The 22,696-nt window shown below is 39.2% G+C and overlaps 2 protein-coding genes across 5 annotated transcripts in view; one reads left to right on the top strand and one right to left on the bottom strand.

Annotated features, from left to right (window-relative positions):
• Positions 1-1,385: 1,385 nt before the first annotated feature.
• LOC139624201 (solute carrier family 28 member 3-like) lies at positions 1,386-13,211 on the bottom strand. Of its 2 annotated transcripts, XM_071483121.1 has the most exons (17): positions 13,078-13,211; positions 12,419-12,504; positions 12,188-12,279; positions 10,745-10,934; positions 8,867-9,011; positions 8,666-8,779; positions 8,332-8,409; positions 7,925-8,005; positions 7,602-7,682; positions 7,372-7,497; positions 6,622-6,755; positions 5,566-5,734; positions 5,251-5,448; positions 4,475-4,556; positions 3,000-3,098; positions 2,059-2,173; positions 1,386-1,610 (listed from the first exon to the last, which is right to left on the bottom strand). In XM_071483121.1, exons 1-17 carry the CDS (start codon positions 13,159-13,161, stop codon positions 1,493-1,495), a joined length of 1,992 nt encoding a protein of 663 aa, XP_071339222.1. In that variant the 5' UTR covers positions 13,162-13,211; the 3' UTR covers positions 1,386-1,492. The 2 variants fall into 2 exon arrangements, with proteins under 2 accessions (XP_071339222.1, XP_071339221.1); XM_071483120.1 differs by having other exon boundaries at positions 12,188-12,504.
• Positions 13,212-17,682: 4,471 nt separating this feature from the next.
• ntrk2a (neurotrophic tyrosine kinase, receptor, type 2a) overlaps positions 17,683-22,696 on the top strand; it is an 82,199-nt gene continuing 77,185 nt past the window's right edge. For 2 of the 3 annotated variants that reach the window (XM_071483119.1, XM_071483118.1), the window contains exons 1-2: positions 17,684-18,250; positions 21,113-21,187. In XM_071483119.1, the coding sequence (XP_071339220.1) occupies positions 17,991-18,250; positions 21,113-21,187 (335 nt within the window). In that variant the 5' untranslated portion in view covers positions 17,684-17,990. Of the gene's footprint in view, positions 18,251-21,112; positions 21,188-22,696 lie in introns of all 3 variants that reach the window. The other variant, XM_071483117.1, reaches the window with a different exon arrangement.

Raw genomic sequence — 22,696 nt, 5'->3', positions numbered from 1 at the left:
TGTTAATGTGTCAGTTTTTATATGTGGCTGAGCAGCTGATTTTCACCTGTCATCCTAACACAAATGAAAACAGAACATTTGTCACCAGTATTAATTTACAGTAAACACTGTCCAGCCAAGATGTTCACAAGAAAAGCATTTTATCAAAGGCAAAATTCCAAATCACATAATCTCACATACATATTTATTATGTTGTTATAATATTGTTACAGTGCTATGTTGTTCAGATTATTTTTATACATTAATAATATATAGGATTCAAAAGGGTCTATGAATACACATTTGACAGGCAAACAAATAAGAGTGATGTACCAAATAGACTGAGCAACATATTGATCAAATGACACAACCTTAAAAAATATTATGTCCTGTAGTTTGTTTTAGCTTTCAAAACTTTTTATTTCTTGGCCCTACACGGAAAGACTGTCAAAGCATTCTGATTCCTCAAAATTCCAAGACATGATGCTGACAAACACGAAAATGAAAATGAGCCCACAGTGATTTTATTTTTTTTTCAGGGCGGGGGACACATGGTAGCACAGAGCCTAAAAAACGCCCTATGCGTCAACGTCTGATGGCTGAGTCTAATGTTCCCTCTCTGTGGGTGTGTGAAATTCACACATGTGAACACACCTCCTGCCCGCTGAGAAGGGAGCCATCTGACCTTTTGCTTGTGGTGAATTTAATGAAGAGACTGTCATTTGCCATCTCTGTGACTGCATGCTTGGCTCACACATGCCAATGTAGTAAATGCACAGCACTGATACCGGCCTCTTTGTTCAGCAGGTGGTTAGAATCCATCATTTCTGTAAGTGTTAATAAGCCAGCTACTTGGACAATCGGTCTGCCAGTCAAGCCAGAATGACTGCTGGCTTTAAATTGATGAATAAGGCAGGCACTTCAACATGTTTTGAGAAAAAGAAGACACCACTGACATCCAGTGGCCAAGTAATACATTATTTTTGCTTGTCACTGTAATACTCAGCCCATTCAGGCAAGGCAAAGAAAAGTGAGGTATCAAATATGTGGTGGCATATTGTGCTGAATACAAGGAGTTGCCATCCTGTATGGTCACATACTATATATATACAGACATTCATGATTTTCACCTGTGCTCATAGCTGCAGCTAAAAAAGTTATTAATTAGAGGTGTTTCATGAAAATGTAACAACTTATCAGACAATTCAACTGACAGAAATAATAATGATACTCAGTTTACTACATATTAGTCTTTATTCTTCACCTTTTGACTTTTTTTTCTGTACTTCTACTGTTTTAATGTAAAGCATTACCTGTACTGTGTTCCGCACATACACACACACACACACACACACACCGACTTACGATTAGTGTGACATAAGGATGGCTTTTTTGTACAAAACCAGTGAAGGACAACTTAATTGAAAATGCACTTTAAATTGCACATTGCACACAAATACATTAATACATTAACATTTCTACCAGTAAAATGTGTGTTTTTGTTGACAGTGATTCAAAGCACCGAGGTACAGTTGAAGTGTGTCGGGGGTGTGACTGTGCAGCAGCCTTGCAGACTGCTCTGACTGAATTCTTCCCCAATCGTCATGTTCCATGGCTCAAACACCGTCACACTGCAAATCAAGCACATGCACACACGCACGAACGTACACACACACACACACACACACAAACAGGCACAAAGTTGATGTGATGTATTCTTAACTGCATCACAATATCAAAATAAATAAATAAATAAATGCTTTACTAATGTTAAATAAATAACAAAAAAAAAACATTATACATTATTTATGAGCCACTAATAAGAACAACTTTTGGGTTAGCAAGAGAGTTTGCTAAAAAGCTCTTTAATTTATTGGGAAGACCCCATCCAATGGACTGTTTGACCACTTCTGGAAAATAACTGCAAGTGGTGTCAAGAAGAGAGTAAATACACCGCAAAAGAGCAAATATATGGTTAACTAGGAATCAGTTATTCCAAAAGCACAAACACAAACAGGTCCAAACAGGGTCCAAACATCAACTTGTTACAGTAAAACACAAGTACACACATACACACACCTGTCATATAGCAGTGTGCAGCAGGTGACCAATTGGTTGCTGATAGTCACGTTGTTGTTGCTGAACTCTGTGCTCAGGAAATGTGGGCACTGAAGATCAGGGATGTACAACATACCTAGAGACCCACAGAAGAAGGTATTATTTCTGTTCTAATCCATTCACACATACAATACAAAAGCATGTAAACTGTTCCACATTTTCACACCTTTAAAGCTGTGAAACATTAATCACTAATTACAAACTTTAGTTTTGTAGTTCAGACAAATTTCTGACTATTCTTACTGTTCATTAATGTTGAAAAGCAGGAATAATACAAATATGGCTGTTAACAAGAAGCTCGTGAAGTCAACATGAACATGAACATTTGTGCGTGATAGACCAATATACTGTACAGAATGTATGTGAATATGTAATAGGCTAGCGCTTAGGGTGCATGTGTTATCTATTAATATGACATATTGGTGTGAATATTCATGTAAATTGTGATTAAAATTGTATTTGAAAAGTTTATGGTCCTTGGCTAATCACCACTTATTACCCACTTGAATTCTCCCAAAACGAGGCACTTATTTTCTTAACATTTAACTCTAAACTCAAAATAGTAAGGAATATGTATGTAATAGGGATATATTTTAGATATAGTACATTTTATGCATGGATAGATTACTGAATGGGCCTACCAGGCCAGAGTCTCTGCTTAAAGTGACCATTAACATTTCTTAAAGCACAGAGCTCATTTAGATATTACCCATGTTTTTGCTCCTAATCACTGTATTAATATTCTACCAAAAAGGTTTATTTCGAATATTTGCTTTATCTTACCATAACATTTCATTCAAGTAAGAAACAGGCTATTTGAATGAGGCCTAACAGCATACAGTTCATTCACTATATGGATACAGTAAATGACAAATCAAGGCACAGATAGACTCGATACTCACCTGCAATACAAGCTGTCATGAAACAAGAGACACTGCCTGAAATCAGAGCTCTGAGACCACAAGTGGAGATGTCAGACCGTCTCTCAGGAGCCAAGGCCGCTGGAAAAACAACTATGTGTTACGAAAAATGGAAACAAGTCTTTAATAAGACTTTAACAGCGACAGGTTTGTAACAATAACGTTTAGACAACAAACAGCAGCAAAGAAACCACCACAACAATTTGTTCATGCATTCAGTATACAACATATGTACGCATACTATATAATCAGGGTTTTTTTTATATTATTAGAGTTGTATGCTAAAATAATAAAAGTATCAAAGATGATGTTTCCACTTAAACATTTTATATGAAATAGGCTATTTGTTGGTTGGCGCTTTCTTCTACTTGCAGCTGCGGCCCCTTTCAGACCAGAACTGAACACAAGTGGACAAGTCTAAGTACGTCAGTTCACACCTGGCATTAAAATGCATCTCCATGTGTCTCGAGTGACCACTTGTGATCGGATCTCACTTCCCTGCTCAATATGCAAATAAACGCGTATGCCTTGTTGTTTTTAGCTGGTCTGATCATGACAGACTGTCTGTTGTCAATGAGAGAGCGAGAGAGAGTGGGAAGGAGAGAGAGAGGGATGGAGGGCAATGTTTTCCCCTGTTTTTCAATCATTTTAGAGTAAATTGTTGTGGATTTTTTGGACTGTATCTTGTGCTACAAAGAGATTTAATTTTAAAGTAGATTTATCAAGGTCAGCCTGTTCATTTGTCATGTCAAGGGCAATAAAAGTTGGCAATATTCAACTGGTGACTACTTAAGAAACTTACCCACAAATAACTCTTTGATTCCCATAGCCAAAATTACCACATTGCGGTTTTTTTTCTATTCAACACCATCACACATTTTTTTGGTTTTTGGATTAGAAACTTGAATTTGCACATTTAATGATCTGGTGGAGGCTTTTGTTGAAGATACAAGGTCCTTTTCCAATGCCACCCTACTTTTGACATTTGTATAAGCACATACACAAACATAAACTCACACACAAATGCAGTCATTAGGTTTTGGACATTTGGTGATGTTATATTTGTTTTAGAATTAGGGAGGAATATCAGAGTTTACTTTTGTTTCCCAGGCCATAAGGCAGCCACAGGCTAAATCAAACAGACTTAACTCCCATTCAGCCCACACACTGCAACTCACTTAAATGTAACAGATGGATTCCTCACCACTTACGCCCACTTGTGCCAGCCATAAAAAAAGATAAAAAAAGTAAAATACACATCCCATTTTTCATCCTGTATAAGCAACATTTCTATGTGTGTGGCAGAAATTGTATCTGTTTGTTTACAGTAACATGCTGAATTAAAATTATAACATATTTATCTGAAACTTTATTGGAAACTTAATGAACTTTGATTTTCCTGTTAGCCTGTTTGGTGTTGGTGCTCAGGCTTGCTAAAGCTCAGAGGTGCCACTCACACAGGGCTCCAACTGACATCCCCAGGGCAGCAAAGTTGGAAAATCCACACAAAGCATAGGTTGCGATGGTTTCAGAGTGGACCTAGATGAGAAAACAGAATTAATCTAAATTGTTGAGTGAAAAAAAAAAGTACAAACATACACACAAACAGGCACAAAGTTGATGTGATGTGAACTTTGACTTTGGTGCCTTACATTTACCACTACATACAGCACTATATTTTCTGTCATAGCCTATGTAGCTGTTGAAGGGAAAAACACCACTACATGGCATTTAAAGGTTCCTCATTCAGTCATGTGCAGTTATATGTACTGCTTCACATGCATGTTTGACGAGTACATGTGCATCCTCATACACGCGAACAAGAACAAACAAAACAAGACCCAATCATAACATTGCTCCGTAGCGTTACTAGTGGTACAAAACAAGGTTCAAAACATTTTAACTAAACACTAGTTTATCACCACTGAGATAGAACAGTGTGAAATACAATGATCTAATGAGTGCATAACAGTGTGGATAATGAAACTGGTATCACACCCTTCCTCACTGGATTTTATCACCTAGAGGGCAGACAATGACTGACTGTTACCACTAAATCATACTCTCTTTCTGGACCAGTCACCCATTATTTTTACTCCATTTATTTCTCCTGATGCAGGAGACAGACGAATAACATAAAGAAATAGTTGTAAATTCAATGGAAAAACAAAAATGACAATGATACTGTGAACTAAAAAAAGTGAGAACACTGGGTGAGATGAGTGAAACTTACAGAAATATATTGCTTTACATTGTTCACATATTCAGGCCCTCCTGCCTTCCGCCTCTTAATTAACTCTGACAACTTCTGATAGGCCACAAACTCGTTGAGGAATGTCTTTATGCCAATCAGCTCAGCAACAATGAAGCAGTCCTCCCAGGAAATGCCCATCATGAAGGACAGAGGCATGAACACGTAAGAGCAGATGAGCTAAAGGAAGGACGGGCAGAAATAAAGGGAGTGTGAGTTTGCACATGTGGGCTGATGTTTGAATATACTCTCAGTAGCTGGACAAATGGTGTTTGCGTGTGTAATCAGGGTCTTCACCGTAAAGCTGAGCTCTGGACAGTCCAACATCCCACCTAGCCAGGAGAGGACAGCATCGAAAAAGGCTAAAAGTGCCAGGAAGGAAATGAGGTTGACAGCAATGTTGGCCACTAAACCCACAGCACAGGATGCACCTTGGGATGCTGCCTCCAACACATTTTTACTCTCTCTGAGGAGACACAGGGATTTGAAAAGTTATGACATTCAATCTTCTGACCAGTATCTCATCAAAATATTACAGTGTCATCAGCATATCGGTGTTGATGGGTTGATGACATTTGAAATATTGTGAGTGTTGCTGCAGTTCTGCACATTGACTGTTAAAATACAGGGGTTTTGAGATATTGAGGTTCAAAGTTTCAAAGAGTAAAACAGATTTGTGGAACAGATCTCTTTCATACATGAAAATGACAGGCACCCTTAATGTATTCCACATGTACAATATCAAAATCCTATCAAATTTGTAAGAATTTGGTTTTTGTGAAACAGTTCAAACACAAACAGAAGTTTGTAATCCTCAGAACTCGCTTTCTGCTTGGAATTGGAAGGTTCTATTTAGCAAAACATGCAAAGAAGCAAAGATTTTCATGGAAAATAAACAGTCTACTCATAATCTGTTTTAAAACATAACATTTATGTTGTAATAGAGTGTCTACATGTATCAGAAAGCTAAATTATGCTTTCTATGATATTTTTATGACATTTATTTCTTATATCTTGTATTTACATTATAAATGATGAGAGATAATCCATAATTATAAGTTTCTTAAATTCTTTGTGTCTTAGAAATTTAGTAGAAATAAAATGAATGCCAATTTCCATGGCACAACACGTGTAATGACGACTTTACAAAAGCAGAGTAATGCATACAGGATTTCAAAGATGGATGAAGACAGACAACAGGAAGATGACTAAACAGATTCAGTGTTTCTGCAAGTCAACCTTGTGAAAAAGAAATCATACAGATCACATATGAACATGTTTTAAAGAAGTAGATAAGAGTATGTTTTTGTGTGTGTGTGTTTATATATATGTGTCTATTCTGGCCTTTCCTACCCTTTGTCCATTTTGAGGCCATGGTCATTGATTGTTACATTCGGGGTCTCAGTTTCAGGCCAGAACGTCTTGGCAATGGCCAAGGAGGCGGGAGCAGACAACAATGATGCTGTCAACAAGTGGGCTGCATCAACCTAAAAAGAAGAGCTCACAGAAGGTTACATAAGTTCAGTAGTCAAACTGCAGTGGTCACTTCCTGTCAGAGCTGTGAAAATCCTTTGCAAACTGTCAGGTCAGTACAGAGTCTAAATAATTCCCTCAGATCTTATGACCAGGAATTGAAAATTACCAGGCTATATTTTAAACAGTGCTCCTAAAGTAGTTTTCTTTTCTAAGTCTTACTCTCATAACTTTGGGATATTACAAATTTCTTCCAGCTTAAAGTTGTGCTTTTGTGGTTAATATAATTCTGAGTTTGGTTCAGGAACTCCCACTATACAGGTAAATCACTGGCATTCCCAAACTGGCACTTAAATTGTTAATAAAAAAAGCTTGATATCATCATCTTGATTATCTTGATAACATGTCCTATTTTGCTGTTATCCTACTGACAACCTGGTTGGGGGACAACCTACAATCCTACTTTTTTTTAAACAACTCAACTGTTGATGACATCAAGCCACAATCTGGACCTTCATCTTTGATATTTATTACTTGCATAAAATATATTCTATTAATAGTGGTTTAACACTGACAATCTTAGTGCCCTTGTCATCCTCTCCTCCCCTTCCTCCTACACATCTTCCTCACCCCAAAGGAAATAAAGGCTCCTAAAATGGTGCCAGAGATGCTGGCAAAACCTCCTGTCATCACAGCATGGATCTCAGAGAGAGTTAGTCCGCTGATGTATGGACGAATCAGGAGGGGTGAGTCTGTCTGAAAGAAAGAGGCCGGGTTGATATGAGATTAGTGGATTGATGGGTTAATATACTTATATCATTGATTGTTTGTCATTATTTATTGTTTAAACTGTTGTTTACGTGTCCCAGGAATATATTCCCAGCTGCAGCCATTGATTCGACAGGAGACGTTCCCATGGTAACCTGCATTACCAGTCCAATCTGAGAAAAAAAAAAAAAAAATCAGCATGGCATGAAAAATCAAAGGAACTACTGAGAACTACAATATAAACTATACCAATTAAAAACGGAAAAATAATGGCCCCCATTTTTTCATTCAGCTCCAATTTCAAATTACTTTAAACATTCATTATTTGTCTTTATTGCCTAAACTGAATTTATGAAAGGTGCTTTAACAATAATATTTCTCTCCATACATGCTCTTTATTCTCCCACTTTCTCACCTTGGAAATGAGCCACTGCATGAAGCCAATATAGTAGAGGATGGAGATGACAGAGCTTAAAAAAACCAGTATAGGCATCACCTGGGGAGAGTCAATCATAATCCTCATCCTCATCATTGGTATCATTAAGTATGTTTGAATGCACACTAGTATCCTGAGTCTTATCCGGGTTTCCTATTCAGAATATGACATTTTACGTGGAAAATAAGAAACCTCATTATTCATATTCCTTTATACCTGATTCTAACAGCATCCAGATTTGTAACAGTTGTGGCTCTCTGTTCACTTTCATTTTGACGAGTACAGGTTGTTTGTTAAATTAAGTTCAGTTTTGCTCTTATTCTTGTCATTGTTTCTGCTCATTCATGTCTGTGTGCTTGTGTGCATCATGCAGGTGTGTGTCATACCTGAAAGACAAAGAAGTGATCTGTGTAATTGTTACCAAACACAAACTTAGACCCAGCGTCTGTGAATGACATAAAAGTCTGTATGGAGGAGATTTTGAATTGTTAGCAACAGAAACATAAAGTTTGGTAACAATCTACTGTATCTTTTTCATGTAACCTATAAATCTTCCATCACCTATACTTCAAAAGATGCAGCAGGAATGTTTCATAACTATAGTAACGTTAAGTAAATTTACCAAAGGCAAAAGCAGATGTTTATGCTGGCAGTGTAGAAAAAAACAATGACAAGCCACTGACAATTTATATGTTAGTGTTTGTGTCTGTATTTATGCACCTCTGCTTGTTTTCCAAGCCATGCCAGGGCACCAAAGCCAAATGTGGTCCTGAGAATCAGCAGACCAAAGACATATTGGAGCCCAATCCCACAAAACAAAGTTTGCCAAGGCCACTGCAACACACATGTACAACATATGATCATGAATTTTGTTGTCATCATGTGTGTATGCACATTGAAGCTTGCATTTACATCCCTTACCCTGAATGGGTGTTTGGAGAACAGCAGCATTAAGAAGATGAAGAGCAGCAAACCAAAGAAAGACACAAGCTGTCTGGTCCCCAGCTGGGCTGTGTCCAGTGCAAGCCAACACACCAATGCCACCAGCACTAACACATATATTACCCTGGAGAGAGAGAGAGAGAGAGAGAGATGAGGAAGACAGAGGAGAGAGTACATCTGTAATGTTAGTTGTGTATCAGTAAGAAGGCGGCAGTAAAAAAGTAACAGGATGACAAAAAGAGCATTCCCTGTCTTTTATAAGAAAATGTTTTTATATTCTCAGATGGTGGATTACTCAGGAAAGGATTAGACTGCGTATAAAGCCACTCAATCACAACATTTTTAAGACCGTGCCATCTTTAACACTTTTAGCACTTTTAATAAAACCGTTTATATCAACCAGTTTTGATAAGATTGAGTGGAAAAGACTCTGTTGCTGAGGATGCTATGGGAAATTCAAGCAGCCTGTGCAGTATTTGTAAGGAGACTATATAACCTCCAAAAGGCTCGGGTCCAAATTCGCCATGATGTTTATCCTCTCATATTTGACTATCTCCTTTAGCCCTGATTCTGGCCACCTGACAAATATAAGTCCAATATACACTCCCTCTTAGCTCTGTTTTTCTCTCCAAAAACTCCCAAGGGGAATATCTTGCTCTTTAGCTGCTAAATGCTCCACTAGGCTCACTAGCTAGTGACTAACTTAGTCTGCAGTTTGGTGCTGCAGCAGTTAGCATACAGTAGATTTTTTTGCTGTTTTGCAGTTTTTTGCCGCTGCTTACACTGACAGATTCACCCTTTAACAGCTACAGGAATAAAAGAGAGTGTAGTGCAGTACATCTTTGTTTGAAACATCCTATAGCGGTGAGCTGAAGGAAGGAGATCAAACTCTTTTGAGTGGGTGATCAGGAAAGTTGAGAATTTTTAACCCATTTGGTTACGTTTGTTATTTTTATGTTTCGGGTCGTTGTAACATTTATTGTAATCTATTTTGTGTCCCTGCTTCACCTTTCTGCTGAGGAAACTTCCACTTAAGTGTCTTTGAGCTAGTGGCATAACTTCACTATATGTGCACTGTAGCACACATTTTTTCTCACCCTGTGATATCAACTGCTCTGGTTTCGTTTAACCTGCCCTGTTTAAATTCATGATTCATGCTAATTTCACAAATAATTAATTTTCTCAGTCTGAGGAAATTATTGTTGCCAGGAGACAGAGGAACCCTCATCTCATCTGATCTGTCTTGGACATTATATACATAATACTTACATATACACACATATGTAAGTTAAGAACATATTATCAGGTGAGGTATCAGGTCAAGCAGGTTTAATGATCTCCCTGAGGAAAATAGAGTTTGTTTGCTATGCACTTTAGGTGAGGTTTAATATGAAGTCCATTTTGTATTTTATTGTTCATTATATAATGATTTCAGTGCTACACAATTTGGTGAAATTAGTTCTTCTGGTTCAATGACTATAAGAAACTTGAGCTGTTTTTCAGGAGGTGAACCTTTTGTGTGGCTGATTTTATTTGTAGAGCATGGGAGAGAAGACAATGTTCTTTGTTTGCAATATGATATAAGAAGTTATGTTCATGCTAGACTAATGTTTCACCACTGCAACATTTTTTTGTTTCCATGTGGGTTGGGCATTAGCTAACTAACTAGCTATAGCCAACATTAGCTCAAGCTACTTAGAAGGGCTTTTAGTAAAGTGACTTTACAATGGCTTGATTGATCTTGTTTGTAGGCATCATTATGGTGAAATCACCAATAAGCCTCTGTCCTTTATTTGGGAATGTGCACGCCAGCCTAGGGAAACTGAAACAGGGCTTGAACAACACCTTATTCCTCACCATCTGATCCAGAACCAGTTTCTGCTGAGAAGGTCTCTTATAGGATGGAGCTCCTCCCACACCCAGTTGCCATAGTGTTCCATCATCCAATCCCAGACTAGAAAGAATACGGTTACCAAGGAGATGACCAGCAGCCCGAGAGCCCGGTGGAAGTTCAGAACACATGCCGCTATCACTATGGCAATGAAGCCTGAAATAAATTCAGAATTAATATGAATTATATCCCACAGTGCTGACAACATTTTAAACCATTTTTATTAAAACTATTTAAATCTTTTCATGTATTTGCTGCGTTACAAGAAGCCATGAGGGGGTGTAAGCTCCTGCCACAAAGCTCCACTGCACTGCAAAATCAAAACTCATCCTCAAAAGACAAATCTGACTTATCTGTGACTCTATGTGTTACCACCAGTCTGTTGCAGTAGTGGAACAAGTACTCAGATCTTTTATAAAATAGAGGTACCAATACCACAATGTAGCACTACTGAGTAAAAGAACAAAAGTATTAGTGTCAAAATATACTTAGAAGAACCAAAAGCAAAGGTGCTTGTTATGCAAAATGCATTCCCTCTGTATGCATCTATTTTGCATATTTTTCATTATAGTTCATATCATTTTCATGTTCAGCAGATTGGCGTGCTGATAAGAACATTTTTCATTCACCATATTAAGAATGGTACATGAAGAAAAAAATTTCTAAAGTCAGACAATGCTCTAAAACGTTTGTAAAAAGGACTAAAAGTCACTGGTGATACTTCAGAGAAACATAAGTTGCATAGGTCAAAGCCTGCTGTATGATCTGTTATTATCTTCGGATCAATAAAATGTCACAATAAAACTAATTCTGTTCATAAATTGCTACCGAGGATGCACTGACAAGTCATTGTTTGTATTTGTGTGTCTGAACAGTAATACGACGGGCATCCACATTTGCTGTTATAAATCATGGTTTGTTTTTTCCAGTAACAATCATAGCAGTTCCATGGTAAAGTGTCCTAAATAGAAGAAAAATGTTCTCTCCCTATTTTTCTCAGTCTGGTCTACACACACACACACACACACACACACAGACACACACATGCTGATGTCAATATTCTCCAAGGCACAGAGCATGTAGGTCCAATCTAACCAGCGCAGCTACTTTTCAAAGGTAAATTAAATTGCCCTTTACAAGCCTTCATGCAGACCGAAAGTCCTAAAGCAGGACTAGATATTGATTTTTCAGTTGTTTAGGTTTGGTAATTTTATCCTATGTGGTAGCGAAATCAAAAGTACCAAACAAAGAAAATCAATTGAGCAGAACAGTACACACACAGCATTAATGAGTCTCTCTCATGCTTTCAATTTAAGAAGTTAGTTTCATGTGGAGGCCTGCAAACAGAGAACTACAATCCATTTAGGGTCCTGAGTTACCCTTTAACAGATGCTAATAAGATCATTAACCTGCTGCTAAAACCAGGTGTATAAACAGGCGGATCTGGCCTCTGTGATCAGCCAAAAAGCCTTGGATTGCCTCCATTTTGTTCTCCAGCAAGCTAGGCACACACAAAAAAAGAAAGATAAGGAGAGAGAACATAAATGTTACATCAAAGAGACAAGAGAGAGGCTGGTGATTTAGAAGACACAGAGAAAATCTGACATGAAAAGATATTGTGTGTTTGGCAAAGTAACAACCTTTTGTTCTGTTGCTCTGTCTTTTTCTGTGCATTGTCTGCAACTTCGGAAGCACTGTCCACATCAACGTATATCTGATCCTGCTCCTGTCACACACACACACACACACACACGTCTTAAGGATGCATTTGCAATATATATTTACACAAGAGTACTTGCACAGTGACACATATTTCCTCTGAAGCTAAATTCAAACTGTTAATTTGAAGGAGTGCTTCTTTTCCTGTGCACGCTGAGCAACAAGCACTGCCTCTGCGGGTGTGTGTCAGGTGAAGTGTGTGATGAAACAGCCTATTTATCCTGCAAACCTGATACTGAAGCCACTGGATATATTTAGATTTATCAAACCTTACCATAAATGGATGGCAAAAACATTACAGTGCAGTTACAACAAATTTGTTGTAAAACGATGCCCAAAACTATTTTTTATTTACTTGGTTTGCCAAGCTTATGGTCTGATTCGGAAAAAAATTACAGAGAGATGTTGTTTTAACAAATTAATTCGTGAATGAACTTTTTTTTTTCCATGAGGTTACATATAGAGGGCTGTTGAAACTGACAGCAGTGAAAATGAAATGTTTCCAGTTCTTGTAAACTGTATTATCATTCAAGAATAGCTTGAGTGACCAGTCTGACCTGTATTCAGATATTTTGCCTACCTCTGACTCAAAGGCCTTGTTGTCTCTCCCTCTTTCGTCGTTCTTCTTCTCCATTATGTTCAGCTCCATTCTCTCTCTGTTCATGGATGTTCAACAATGGCCAGAAACTTGCTGAGAGACTTTTTAAGCACACCTGTCCTATCCTTTTCCCCTCCCACCCCCCTCCTTCTGTGACTCTCTCTGTCTCTGTTTCTCCCTGGATCTGTTTTTATTTCCTTGCCTTTCCTCCCTGGTAATGTCTTCTTGTTATTTTGTTAGTTTTTAGGATACTGCAGTAAATATTTTTGTCAAATGTGTTGTGATAAGGTTAAGGCTTTCTTTCTTTCTTTCTTTCTTTCTTTCTTTCTTTCTTTCTTTCTTTCTCTCCACACACACAAACGCACACACACACGCACACACACACACACAAGCACACTGGGGCCGACTGATGTCTTGGGTAGCTGCCATCAGGTTAAATGGTCAAGGACATTAAGGGATTAGTTGAACACACAAAACTACACACACACACACACACACACACACACACACACACACACACACACAAGTTTTAAGAGTTAATGCGTATAGTTGAGTCATGCAGTCACGCATACTGTTCTGCTGCAACAGGAATAATTATTTGCACAAGCCCTCTTAAGTCTGACCAAATACCACAGAATACTATGACCTCTGTTTTCTCTTATATACTCTTCTCTTCCTGTGTCCCCAACAGCCTTGAATAGTAGACTAAGTATTAGTTAACGGTTTTTCATTTTATCTTTTTCATGAATTGCAGTAAACTATTTTCATTTATAAAAACCTCCAACTCCCTGGAAAAGTTGTATCGTTCTTGTGTGAATGAGGCTTGTGCAAATGACACTGTACACATTTATTGAAATATCCCAGCAGCCACTAGAGAGCACTAGTGTATAATTTCTCTGGACCATAATACACATGGCTGGCTTGCAGAGGTTAGGACAGGTTCATGTGATTGTTCTAAAGGACTGAGGTTTGTTCATGCACAGATCATGTATCAAAATCCCTCACAGTTAGGGAGGGAAGAAAAACATTTGATATACTGAATGAGCCAATGTGATGTTGTCTTCACATACTTGCACCTCATTGTTTCTAGTATCCCAATCATGACCCGATTTCTCCTATATCTTTGGGGTGAAACACATGCAATTAAATCTAAGTAATGTTGTATGGGGAAAAGTAATACACGGAATACCTGCTCGAGCAACACTTGAAGCGAAATTACAATTTTTATTTATTTATTTATTTTTTTCATTTGAGACAGAAGGGTGAAAAGGGTGAAATGGGTGAAATCTAAAGAATACAAAAAAATGATCTACAAGGGTATTCATTTTATTTCCATTTGCTTCCCAAACCAAGCTGTTTTTACAGCTTTCTGTCTGGAAATGAAAACTATAGTGGTGCCAGAAGAAGATCAAATACATTGCATCCCCTTTGGGAGAGAGCACATTAAAAGATAAGGATCTGAAGTTCTTAGAGTAAAAACACAGAATACGTCATGCGTGTCACTGAAGCCTTAAACAAACCAGTGCAAATTTCTGTCATCACAAAGATAGTTTCCAGTCTGTGCAGCCAAAGGAGAGCAGCTACACCTTATTTGCAAAACTTATGCCACAATAGGTGATTGTTATACAATGGTTGATGCTAACTCAACTCAAGGTGATTGTGAAGCAACAATGGGTGACTCTGATGCAAAAACAGGTGAATTTGATTCAACAATAGGTGATTGTGATATAACAACAGGGGATTGATGCAACAATCCATGAGTGTGATGCGACAAAAGGTGATTATGTCGCAACAATATTGATTGTGATGCAGCAAAAGGTCGCTGTGATGTCCTCCTGAAATAGATTTTCAATTAGTCGATGAATCAATTAAAAATACATTTTTGAATATTTTATATTCTACTACTCAAATGAGATATTTTTGAAAAAAATGCACCAAAATTTGTGGGTTTGGTTTCTGTCACTCTAACTTTAAAAGCTTTAGAACTGGTCAAATATTAATTTTGGCTTTGGGAACGTGTGATGGACTAATCGAACATATGTTAAACTCAACCATTAAGAGATTGATAAATGATAAAATGTTGTTGCAGCTCTAGTGTAATGACACAGCAACTCAATACCCATGAGGTAATTGTGACCATAAAAAAAACACGATAGTGATAGTAAGATGTCATGTTGCCAGTGGAGCTTAGTTACATCATGAGAAAAAAACATACACCTGCCATCTGACCGACAGAATCAATATTGCTTTCAATAGAAAATAGAGCATAAACCTTTGAATTAAATTATACTGCATCAATTTAGTGATACTGCTCTACATTTTAGACTTTATGATCAGTTTTTATTGTGTCTCATTCAGAATCAAATGCTGGAGTTGCTCCATAGACAAATAGGATACACATCACCCATGCTCCTTTTATGTATACTTTGAGCAAGTCAAATCTCATTCAAATGAAGGCATTTTAAATGTACTATCTCAAACTATCTTTTATAATTTAGTGTCAATAGAGCAACTCCAGGAAAGTGTCTTATCTGCGCCTTTTAAAGAGCCCCACATTTAGTTTGCAGATGCTGACTTTGCTGTACAGTCATCAATGTATGACACTCACTGAAACCTTTTCTTACTCCAGATGTAATATACATTTTGACTGCTAAGTCAGTTTAAAAATAACCTTCACTTTGTTTGTACAGTGATTGGAAAGTGGTGATTTGTGTTTTACAATTAAAGCATTAAACATAATGCATAATTTGCACAAGAATCTAAATATACTTGGCATACTCACAGTGTTGGATAAAACATCCTGACTGATGCTTTGGCTGTGAATGACAGATGGTTCAAGAGGGTGAATACATGTTTAATATGTTAAAGACCTTTGACACAGGCTATAACCTCTGTCTCAAAAGGAGCATAGAGTAATTGGGATATTCTGTTTGTGAGACAATGTTTTAATTAGTACGCCCATTCTGTGCAGAAAATATAGTCCAGTGTCTGAGGCAGGCATCCACCAGATTGGTTCAGACACAGACAGGGCTCCATAATTACACTCCTTTATTCAGTGCACAGCCTGTGCGTCAGTGCAAACGTCATATTAGAGCTGCACATGGGGGACAGGACATTCGAGAGGAGAGGAGAGGAGAGGAGAGGAGAGGAGAGGAGAGGAGAGGCCTCCCCACAGCTGTGGTGTGTTGGTGCTGTTGCTGCTCACAGGCAGATGTGCTGTTATACCTGGTGAAAGAGTGAGAAGAAACTTAACTCTGTTCCTCAGTGGCTATATAGCGTAAAATACAGATCAACTTCTGTGTCAGAAGTGCGTCCAGCAGTAGGAGCTAGGATCCATAGCAGCAGAATGACTGGCATACAGCCGTATATAGCTTCCACTCTAAGATGACAGCTTATTGATTCAGGTCTGGTTTTGGCTGGGAGCCCCATATGATGAATGAAATATGGCCTAATGATTTAATAAGGCGATGCTTGGTCTAGTACAAGCCAGCTAAAGACCTGATGATTGGCGATTGCTCCCTCTTTCTCTCTCACTCTCTCTCATGTGCTGCTTTAGACATTACACCCACATCTTGTCCTGGGTATTTACAATGTCAGCTCAGCTGGCATTGTAAAGGTCTGTAGAAGAATTAGCAGGCTGCTTTTTATTTGCCTTATTTTTCCATATTATATATATATATATATATATATATATATATATATATATATATATATATATATATATATATATATATATATATATTTTTTTTTTTTTTTTGTTTTTTTGTTTTGTTTTGTTTCCTATTTCAAAATATAAGTCCTGAAATGAGGTACTTGAGTGACTCCCTAACTACTTTCAGACAACTTTATTTTTCAGTGATGAACTGTATACAGGTCTACTTATGAAACGCCTAGTATAACAACCAGATGATGATGATGATTATAATGACAACGACGGTGATGATGAGAATGATTATGACAATTAGAGCTTGCAAATTGATAGCTACTTATATCTCATTTACGCACATAATCTGAAGCCAGCTACCGGATAAATTAAATAACCTCTTTAAGGGGGGTCTTTCCACCTCTCTCTCTCTCTCTCTCTCTCTCGTCCTCTCTTTCTCCCTCTGACAGACAAGGACGCTCACACCTCGCTCGCAACTCAAGGCAAGGCCCGTCACAGACCGTGTGCCCCGAGAGGAGCTTTAACCCCTGACGGCCCCCCCCAAAAATACAGATTCATCCCGTCATCCATCAAAAGCACATGTGCCCCCAGAGCAAGAAGCAGGGATCAATGAGATATCACGTTATACATGAGCTGCCTTGATGCTGGCACCCGTCCTCTTCCTCCTCTCTCCCCATCACGGTCTTCATCCCTGCGCATCCCACGGCTCTCCATCCTGACTGTCGTTTAGCTATTCTCTTTCCTGTCCACCCACCCGACCACTACCACCCGAGAATCATCCACACACACGGAACATTGTGTCGAGGGGGCACCAGTCCGTGCCTGTCTGCCGGGAGAGAGAGAGAGAGGGAGAGAGAGAGAGAGAGAGAGAGAGAGAGGGAGGGAGAGAGAGGGGGGGGGAGAGAGATCCTCCTTGGCACACACCCGTCAGTGTGGCAGTGTGATTTTGACTGACTGGCTGACTGACGGGGGTTTCTGAGGGAGACACGCAGGAACGGGACAACACGCTCTCCGGTTTTTCTTTTTTTTTTTTCACACCTTTCTCGCAGTCTTGTCTGTCACCGTTGTCACGGCCGATGGTTTTCTAGCCGAGCCGCCTGTATCCACCTCAGCATCGGATTTTACTTTATTTCTCCTCTCCTTGATTGGCTGAACCGGGGCTGATCCCAGCCTACCTCGGCCGGGCCGTGGTGCTGTTCAGCGAGCCTTACAGCTGAAGTTGGCACCCGAGATGAGCGCCTTGAGACCCGGGAGCGGGGCTCTCTCCTCGCCGGGGAGAGGGTCTGGGTCGTGGCGGTGCCTGTGGTGGTGGTGGTGGGTCGTGGCACTCGGGGTGGCAGTGGGCTCGGGAAATCCGTGGATGTCCGCGGAGGCATGCCCGTCGACTTGCTCCTGCAGCGGCACCAGGATCTCCTGCGTGGATCCGGAGCAGGGTATTAATACCTTTCCCGTCTTGCAGACCGAGGCGGAGATGGAGAACATCACCGACATGTGAGTGTCTCTGAGCATCAGATTTACAAAGGAGAGATGTCGGATTCACATGGCCTGTACAGATTCACATGTAGCCTACCCCGCTTCCATCAAGGTGGCTGCTTTTTCCAACACTTAGCAAATAAAGGAATGCCATCCCTCACCCCTCCTCTGTCAACTGTGTCTGGAGCTGGCAGACGCGGTCCTGCACAGAAAGAGCCAGAACCGGTTCCGTTTTCAGTGAATCTGTATCCATCGCATGGGATTAAAGGCGAACACACTAATATACCAGTTCACATATAAAATCTAAGTTACATTAATTTATTCGGCGCGGGTTCGGCTCAGACAAGCATCATGTGTAACCTACATTGCATAACAGACTCGTTGCCATCGTGGGGCACATATCAGCCTCTCAACACCAGCGTGGAGGCAGCTCATTGACAAAATAAAAGCGGTTTTAACAGACTTTTATTCCGCCAAACAGACAAAATCCGGTCTGTATGCGACCGCGTGCGCGACCGCGTGCGCGCGCGCGCCTGTGGACGGGGACACGCACTCACCAAACCCCACTGTCCAAATATTAGCGCAGACACTTCCCAAGATGGCTTTTATTAGTGTATTTAAATGAACCGCAGAAGCGGAGAAAAATCGAAGGTGAAGACAAAGAGCAAATTCTTCCAGCCGGTGCCAACACCTTGCGTGCAGCTGAAGACCGGACTGTCCTTCCCGTCAGAGATGAGAAAGAAAATCTCAGTGTGTATTGTAGATGTTGGTACTGTACCCCCCCCCCCCCCCCCCCCCCCCCCCCCCCCCGCCCTCCCTTCAAGCTTTCACTGTCATTTCACAAAACGTCATTTGGCCTGAGAATAAATGGAAACAAGCATCTAAGCGTTTCTATCTGCCGGCAATTAAACGGGAGATTGAAATATTTAACTGCTGCATTATCGTTCTTGGCAAAGATAAACGGCCTTGTTGATAATGACTTTTGTCAGAGATAAACAATCTTTATCGGTGGCCTTGGAGAAGCCTTGGAAGCGCTTAAAATGAGCCAGCAGGCTGGTGAAGAGCGATCACTGAGTGCTCGGCTAATGTAAACAGACAAATTACTGATGGCCGTGCGACTTCCACTTCCAAACGACCTTGCCAAAAAAAAAAAAAAAAAAAAGAGATCGCTTCGTGTCTCACGCTTGTGTTAATTGGTTAGAGATCCTGATTTTATGACATCTGCACTGAAGCCACACTCTTTGACAGAACAGGCGTTCAGTGTCAGTGTGAATAAACTAAATGGGTGTAAAAACCTAAGCGCTTACACGCCCTGTTAATATCTGATATAAATGGATGTGTTAATGTTAAATGCTGAGTCAAACAAATCACATTTAAGCCCCAGTCTGCAAAATGTCCTCCAGTAGATCTGGGGAGGTGGGTATCAGGACAAAAATGACATTTCTTTTTGACTGATAACAGCAGCATTGATAATGTTGGTGATGCTTCGTGGGTATTGGCTCTTTTAAAGATATGAACACAAGAGAAACAATATAGGAAGTCGTTTCATGGGGAGTGCATCCTTTCGTAAGGGTTGAGAAGACAACATTTAACCTATGAAAAATATCAGAAAATATGTGTATCACAATATTGATTTATGGCCCACAGGCATTAAGACAATGGACAAATGTGTGTAGCAGGCTTAACTCCCCCTGTTCCCTGACACAAACATGCAGTGACAGGTTAATCACACCTGATGCCAAACCAGAGATGGATGTGCACGCTCTTTGTGTTTGGCAACAGTAATATTATTCAGCAATCTTACTGGAACTGGAAACACCATCTGCTTTTGTCTTTATTGCTTCCAGTGAAGTTTGTGATTTCTTGTTACCTCGAAAACATTTTGTCGGAAATTAATTTTAGTTGTGGCATTTACACTCTAGTGAAAGTAATTTTATGAAACAGTTTGTTGACGATGCTGCTTTTCCAAGAATGGGTTTCATTTATCAATGTTTGTTTAGGTGTAAAGCAGTGAAAGTGCTGACATTCTTGCTTCCTTGATTATTGAAAGGCCCATATCAAATTTTATTACTATTTTTTTATAAAGTTTTTCCGGCTTTTGGGCTTCATTTGATAGTGACAGTAGAGAGCTGAGAGGAAATGAAGGGCGAAAGAGGAGAGGTCCCCGACCGGACTTGAACTGGGGATGTTGTCACTTGACAATCTTTTGACTTTGATGAACTAGAATCTGATTATTTTGGTATAAATCCGGTGACTCTAAATTTAGAGCCTTGTAATGTTCTTTGAAATTACAAATTTAATTAGAATATTTTTTGTTTTAAATGACCTTGTGATTTAGATTTAGTGATTTTAGTGATTTAGACAAACAGTCTGTGCAACAGTAACACAGGGTTCGTGTTGGACACAGAGCTCTGCTGCGGCTGTTACTACATGTCCCTTCTATTGGAGAGATTGTTCTCAGTTCACTCTGGAGGTTTTGTTTGGGCCTAGATGTCCTCAGACATCTGATCCCAAAGCTGTGATATTTGAAAAGTACATGTAGTGTTTTTCAGAACCTGTTCACACGGTTAGACTCATTCATGAGAAGGGGTTACCATCAGTCACCTCCTGTTGGCCTTTAAACACGGTCAGGTCAAGTGCCTAGCTCAAGCGCAGCTGAGGAGTGGAGGCGAAGGCTGTGCCTGTTTCTTCACTAAAAACAAAGCTATCAGCTCCCCCTGAGTACCATATATCAGCTACAGTCCTTCAGGTGCTCATTTTTTAATCTTGAACTCTAATTATATGGGTGTATTATGTTCCTTTGCTTATTGAAATGTTTCTGTTTATGCTTCCCCTCGTTAACAAATGAGCCTTCTGACACACACTTGTATCTCCTGACAGCTACATCACCAACCAGAGCAGCTTCTCCTCCATCAACGACAAAGACCTGCATGACTACAAGAATCTCAGGAACCTGTGAGTCTTTTTTAGCTTATATTACATGGAAAAAAAACTCATGAGTTATTGTCAGTGGAGACATTTGTTAAAAAGCTGATAGAACACAGTGTTTTATATTATATTTTTGTGAAGATCTGTTAACCATACCAGCTATTGTGTTAAAATGTATTTGTTAATCCTGTATATGTACATAATGGTCAATATAGGGTTCAACTATAGGCAGCACAGGTAGAAGAACAGTTTCACTACATGTTAATAACATTTCAGTGGTATTTCTATACTTACCTGACATATTATTTTCCACTATATGAGACATATTGATTTACTCTGCTTTTACCACTAATTCCTCGTACTTGCTTAAGGCAATATATTGTTTATGTTTATTGCTTTAAAATCCTGCAGTGTTTATTGCTATGTCCCTGAGTGTTTGTATTTGCTGTGTTTTGCTCATTTTATTTCCTAATCTAAACAAGACCTGTCTAACAAGCAGCACTTTCCTGCAATGCAATAATCTGTTTATTTCCCAGCTAATATCCAGACTAATATAAAGCATTTTATGCACTGCAACTGTAAATGCTTTAATTGTGGTTTCGTCCTGTGTGTCTACATTTTACACACTATTACACCCAGTGCAGTGTCGTAATAATTTCGTAATATATGGTACTACTACTTCATAGTATGAATATTTTTTAAAGTAATCATTTAAGTGTCATTGCAAAATAAAAATCCTTTTTCAGTCCAAGTCATTTCAGACAAGATCAATGAGTCACAGAAGATAATTTAAACCAGATAATGATATTATCTTACAGCCTCACCTCAGCTGATGAAGGGCACTGACTCTCTGAGCACCTGGTTTCAACAGTGCTGAGAACTGCACAGTTTGCAGCAATGTTAAATGCACCTGACTCTTAAAACTTTGTACATGAAAAGGCTTTCTATTGAGACGTCTGTTACACTATAGAGGATTAGAGTGTAAAAGGTTAACTGAATAGGCTGCAACATTTTTGATAACTGTTTCAGTCATTTTTTAAGCAACAACAACATGAGAAGATTGTCTGCTTGTCCTTGTCATATATCAGTGAAAACTGAATATCAATTATCCTATTAGCAGGATATCATCATTTTGTCTGTGACTTCTAAAACTGTCACTTTGGAAAACAAAGCCATTTTATGATGTGACAACACTAAGGCTAAGGTTAGGTTAGGTTTAGGCACAACAACAGATGGATGGTTAGGGATAGGAAACAATAATGGTCATTCTTTAAAAAAAAAACAGCACTGACTGCTGATTTAAAATGAGAAACAAACAGTGGCCAGAGATGGTTTGTTGAACCCTCCATCCACTCCTCCACACACAGTTGTTGTTGCTGTATAGCAACCTCTCCTGACTTCATCCTTTCCTCCTGTCATAATCACTGTGGCTGCTGGAGGCCTTTGTCACTTGATCGAAAACATATGTTGCTCTGCTTGTGAGGACAGTCTGCTCATATTACATTGCTAATCTTTTGATGTCGGTCATCCGATGCT

This window comes from Trachinotus anak, unplaced genomic scaffold (assembly GCF_046630095.1).
Source record: "Trachinotus anak isolate AG129_WGS33_773 ecotype Australia unplaced genomic scaffold, CSIRO_AGI_Tana_v1 ptg000008l, whole genome shotgun sequence".
Classification (NCBI taxonomy): domain Eukaryota; kingdom Metazoa; phylum Chordata; class Actinopteri; order Carangiformes; family Carangidae; genus Trachinotus; species Trachinotus anak.
Note: the sequence above shows the minus strand (reverse complement) of the source record. Positions and strands in the feature narration are given on the sequence as shown.

What these genes read in the sequence shown, in the direction of transcription:
- LOC139624201 (XM_071483120.1), bottom strand. Translation starts at nt 12,482, where the DNA reads ATGTGGACAGTGCTTCCGAAGTTGCAGACAATGCACAGAAAAAGACAG. An exon ending in TCTCCAAACACCCATTCAGG is followed by an intron (nt 8,780 to 8,866) that starts GTAAGGGATGTA and finishes TGTGTGTTGCAG; the next exon opens with TGGCCTTGGCAAACTTTGTT. An exon ending in GGCTTGGAAAACAAGCAGAG is followed by an intron (nt 8,410 to 8,665) that starts GTGCATAAATAC and finishes TCCTCCATACAG; the next exon opens with ACTTTTATGTCATTCACAGA.